Here is a 5,690-nt window from a genome sequence, read left to right as displayed (position 1 = left end):
ACCTCCAAACTAAGGGCCTGATTACGAGTTTGGCGCAGTGGCTCCAGCTCAACAACCGCTCCGCTGCGCAAAACCTGCGCATGGACGGACGGTCTTATTACGAGTTGTAAAAGTGTAACTTGTAATACTGTTGGTGGACCTTTAGCCCTTCCCATGGCACCGCAATGGGAACGGCCAAAAAGTTCCAGCACGGCATGGACGGTGATGTCCATGCAGTGCTGGAACTGGGGGGAATACAGACAGGGGGGCGCATATTGTGCACCTTGAATGTATCCCCATAGTGGGGGGAATGGGGGTCCTTTTTTCCTGCACCGCCAGCCATTTCATTGAGGGGCTCTGCCATGAAAAGGCTGGCAGTCCAGGAACTCAGAATTTGCTAAGCAGGACTGCGCCAGTCCCTGCTCAGCATAATGCATTGTGGCGCTTCTGCACCACCGTCAAGGAATGACTGTTCTTTGGAGCAGCCTGCGGTCCACCACCGCCACTCCTGCGCCACTGCGTAATCAGGCCAAAGAGATATCGCCCTTTACATACAGTGCCTTCCAAATAGTTTCCCGCCCTTTAGCAATATTTGCATTTTGACGATTGCTGGCATCAGAATATGATCTTTGTTTTACTCTGCTACTTTGATGTCAGATTTTTCAATTTCCAGTTTACACATCCTAAAAGTACTTTCCCTATTGTTCCTGTTAAACAATGTGTACAGTAATCTTGAAACAGCTAGAACATCATTACCCTCCTCATCAAGTAAAAGTTTAGATTTTGGCAACTCTGTCTTGTCTTCACCTTCAATTTCATTCACTTAGAAAATCCTCTTTGTAATATATTCTTCCGGCTTTTCTATTGTCTGCACTTTTTGAGTGAGCCATTACTTGCACATATGAGGCAAATCCCCCTGCTCACACATTACCTGCATGCCACACTCCATACAAAACATATAGGGAAATTTGCTAAAAGCACAGGATTACCATATCTGAATCTCTGTAGTTTTGCACCCCTGTCCTCCTTATTACCACCCATGTGTTTCCCATGTGCATCATGTTCTTTCCTTATTTCACATACTTGTTTGTGATTATCTCCCATTATTTAATTTTCTTTGACAGTATTTTTCTTTTTCTTTCCCTGTTCTCTTTTATTTCATGCAATCAATCGGGACTGTGTGACAGTCAGTAACTTCTCTATGACCCCCTTGGGTTGTTTGTGCAACACACTAGTTGATCTCTGATTAGTGAGTTGCACAAATCCAGAATTTGCAGGTGCTGGAGTTCGGTCTAAAAACAGATATATAACTGCAGGGATGTATAACGGTACGACACGTACCGTCACAACGCATGCTTTTACAATGCGTCTTTTACAACGCAAGTCGTAACCACGACTTGCGTTGGGGGCGCGGATAATAAATAGTATAATTTACTATTCAAACACCAGTCCCCGTGGATACTAGTGAAGGTGTTGGAATAGTAAATTTACCATTCTTTATCCTCTAGCGCCCTCCAGCGCAAGTCGTGGTTACGACTTGCGTTGTAAAGGACGCGTTCTAAAAGTACTGCGGGGTAACATCCGCGTCAAAAAGGATGTTCCCCATAACGGAAGTAGTCTGTCCTACTTCACTTATCTGCTGCTGCTAATAATCTATGGCTCTCCGGCACAACACTGAGGGCCAGATGTAGGTAGGCTATTACCGATCGGAATCGGCCGAAAATACCGATTTTCGGCCGTTTCCGATCGGTAGTGAGCGTTCGATATGTAGGTGACCAAAAATAGGCTGATTCGGTAATTATACCGATCGTTATGATTACCGAGCAGTAAAATACCGAAAATTGAATGTTACCTATCGGTAATGTTACCTATCGGTAATGTTACCTATCGGTAATGTTACCTATCGGTAATGTTACCTATCGGTAATGTCACCGATCGGTAATGTTACCTATCGGTAATTTTACCTATCGGTAATGTCACCGATCGGTAAAGTTACCGATCGGAAATGTTACCGATCGGTAATGTCACAGATCGGTATTGTTACCGATCGGAAATGTTACAGATCGGTAAATAAAAGTAGGTAAAATTGAAAATCGAGATGTAGGGAGGCCCAGAAATACCGATTTTGCCTCAAAATCGGTATTTGAGAGTCGGAATTTACCATGGATTCAAATCAGGTGGTAACCAGGTGCAGCCTATAAAAAAGGACCCAAAATGCAATTCAGTTTGCACAATGGCGGCATTCTATGTAATAGCAAGACGTCTACGGCTACGGGAGGAAGGAGAGAGGGAATGGCTGAGACAGGAGCAGGTCTACAGGCAGAGGGTCACCCTGTTGATGCTGACAGAGGAGGAGATAGTACAAAGGTACAGGTTGGCTCCAGAAACCATCATGGAGCTCATCAGGGACCTTAAACCACTGTTGGAGCACCCCACCCCAAGGGCACATGCAATACCAGCACATGTGCAGGTGCTGTGCAGCCTCCACCTGCTGGCGTCAGGGAGCTACCAGAGCGTGGTTGCTGTGGCGGGAGGGGTGACCCAGAGCAGCCTCTCAAGGTTCTTCCACAGATTCCTTGACGCCATGTTGCACAGGATGGAGCATTATATTTCATTTCCATCCACCCATGCTGAACTGGTACAAACAAAATCAGACTTTTACCAGATGGCAAGATTTCCCCATATCATCGGATGCATTGATGGGACACACATCCCCATTTGTCCCCCTGCTGCCACCGAATACATTTACCGCAATAGGAAGTCAAGCCACACCATCAACGTCCAGGTGATTTGCAATGCAAAGTACGTTATCACAGACCTTGTAGCTAAATTCCCTGGAAGTACACATGACTCCTATATATTTCAGAACAGCGGCATCTATGAACGGCTGTCAGCAGGGGAATTTGGCGAAGGATACCTCCTAGGTAAGACAGAGTCTGCGACAGCATTCACACATATTGCAGTGAGACTTACAAGTATACATGTGACTAATGTACTCCCATTTCCCTTTTAGGAGACAGTGCATATGCCCTACGTTCTTTTATTCTCACTCCCTACCTCAACCCCTCCACACCCAGCCAAAGGAGGTATAACCGGGCACATAAAAGTACAAGGAATGTGGTTGAACGGACATTTGGCATCTGGAAGAGCCGATTTAGATGCCTTCACAAGAGTGGAGGCGCAAGGCAGTATACCCCCATAACATGCTGCAAAATCATAGCTGCCTGTGCCATGTTGCACAACTTGGCTGTCAAAAAGGGTACAGAGGTGGAGTTGGAGGAGTACGAGGACTATGATGACGACAATGCCGTGCCTGACATACAACCTGCTGGAGTCACAACACCAAGTGATGGGAGATACAGGCGTGACGAAATAACAGCCAACTATTTCTGAGTAAGTAATGACACACAGACAGGTTGTGAATGGTAGTAAAGTATTTATCTGTTGGCACGAACTTACAGCACTTAGGTGCAACAAATTAACATGTACAAAGGTGGGGACAACATGTCCAGGGTTACTTCACCCAAACTTTTAAAGTCACTTTCTCTGCCGCTTCCCAGACACACTGGGAGTATCCCCACTGCCTTCCTCCAGGCTTGAAGGCTCAGCTGTGCGCCTCCGGCCCCTACGAGCAGGCACCACAGCACTACCCAAGCTGCTGCGGCTACTACTGTCCTCCCCTTCAGCCACATCCAGGGCAGGATTGTGAGCAGCATTACTGATCATCATTGCCTCTAGGGCACTGGTTATTTTGGCTATGCCCCTTGTGACCTCTGCTGTATTTTGTGTCAGGCTTTCCTGCATATTGTTTCCTCTCCTGCATAGCTGTGCAGTGGCAGTGGCAAGGCGATTCAGCGCCCTGTTGGTAGCGCGGGTGTCCCTGCGCCTTGTATTCTCTATGTGGTCCATCTTGTCGCACAGCTGCGTGATAGCAGACGTAATACCAGCAACTAGGTTGTCATTTGATTTTACCATGTCCCTGCTGCAATTGGCTATATCAGTAATGCCCTTCCCCATCTCTCCTACAGTTTGATTGAGAGCACGGAATTGCCGGTGGCAGGCCTGGATGGATCTGCCCTGCATGCGCTGGATGCGCACCATGCTTCCCTCCAGCCCCCGGAAGACAGTGCCTTCTCCAGTGCCTCCTGCAGTGCTGTGCATGCGGCGACGTCTTGGCATGGTGTCTTCATCAGTGTTTGCCTGCGGTGCAGCATGAGGCATAGGTGGAGTTTGCTCAGCCTGATCTAATGCTGCCTCCATCAAGGGCAGTGTGGCCACGAGTCGCCTCCTGGCTGGTGGTGTTGCAGGTGCAGCCTGTTGCATTACTGGGGAAGTCTCCGGTGAGAATACCAATGCAGGTGATTGTGACAGGTGTGGGGAGTGTGGAAGGTCGGGGGTGAGGCCTGTCTCCTCCTCCTGTGCAATGCCACTTGTGTCCTCCTCATCTTGCGATGGTTGCTCATGGCTTGGCCCTGCCTCCTCACTCTCCTCCCTCGCTGCTGCAGTCCCTGGTGTCGATGTGCCTTGCTTGGCTGATGGTGCCCCTAGGTGTAAATAAGCGTATGTACATTGATTGTTACTGTGTCACAGTGACTATAAATAAATCTTTACACATTTAACTTTCATGATTCTGCAATACTTTCACTGCCTTGTTGATGTCTGTTCAGTTATACATGGTCTAATATTGGCAGACTACATTTCCCATTATGCATTGCTCCTGTATAGTGCTAGCAGTACTGGACTGGGCTTGGCCTGTGCTCAGAGGTTTAAGGGATGCTGCTTGGTATGGGGTGTTGTGCTGCGCATGCATCTTACCTTTTGATTTGGCTCGGGCTGAGCTGTCCACTGCTCCCAGTCCCACCACACTGTCTGGCTCGATGGTAGACGCCACCAACTCCTCCAGCTCAGTCAGGGGGGGTGCTGGATTCCTGCCTCCTCCAGTGACACCAGCCTGTTTATGCAGCTCTGCAAGCTTCCTCTTGGTTTGGCTCCTGAGGTCATAGAATCTTTTCTTTAAATCCTCCATGCTCCTGCTGGTGACTCCCACTGCATTTACCCTTTCCACTATGTGCAGCCACAGCTTTCGCTTAGCTGACTCAGCCATGGTGAGGGAGAGCTTCCCAAATAGTTGGGTGTGCACCTTGACCACCTCCTCGACTAGGAGTTCAAGCTCAGTGTTGCTGAACTTAATTTTTCTCTTTCTCTCACTGCTGCTTGACATTATTCCTGGGTTTTCAACACAAACAACTCTCTCCCTGCTCCTCTCTCTGTGTGCTCTGCTCTGCCTGTCTCCAGAACTTTCTAATGAGTTGCACCTGGCTGGGCAGGCACTTCCTGGGAGGAAGGGGGAGGGTGGTTGCACCTGATTGGCTGTTGTGTTCAGTTTCACTTTTGTTTGCTGCACGTTTGTTTGTAATACCGATCGGTATTACCGATCGGTATTTACCGATCGGTATTACCGATCGGTATTACAGATCGGTATTACAGATCGGTATTTCCAATGCATTCCTATGGGACTTTTGGCCCATAGGAATGCATTGGAAATACCGATCTGTAATACCGATCGGTATTTACCGATCGGTAATACCGATCGGTAAATACAGATCACCCGTTACCGATTTTTACCGATTCGGTATATTTTTCCGATTTTTTACCTACATATCATTTTCCGATTTTTAAATACCGATTCTGTAAAAATCGGTAACATTCGG

General features: G+C 47.7%; 1 protein-coding gene across 1 annotated transcript; it reads right to left on the bottom strand.

The window, feature by feature from the left end:
- Nucleotides 1-2,638: 2,638 nt before the first annotated feature.
- Nucleotides 2,639-5,367, bottom strand: LOC144782881 (uncharacterized). Its single transcript, XM_078662134.1, has 2 exons — nucleotides 4,795-5,367; nucleotides 2,639-4,523 (listed from the first exon to the last, which is right to left on the bottom strand). Exons 1-2 carry the CDS (start codon nucleotides 5,198-5,200, stop codon nucleotides 3,517-3,519), a joined length of 1,413 nt encoding a protein of 470 aa, XP_078518260.1. The 5' UTR covers nucleotides 5,201-5,367; the 3' UTR covers nucleotides 2,639-3,516.
- Nucleotides 5,368-5,690: the final 323 nt, after the last annotated feature.

This window comes from Lissotriton helveticus, chromosome 9 (assembly GCF_964261635.1).
Source record: "Lissotriton helveticus chromosome 9, aLisHel1.1, whole genome shotgun sequence".
Lineage (NCBI taxonomy): Eukaryota > Metazoa > Chordata > Amphibia > Caudata > Salamandridae > Lissotriton > Lissotriton helveticus.
The sequence above is the reverse complement of the archived record's forward strand: the minus strand, read 5'-3'. Positions and strand labels throughout refer to the sequence as shown.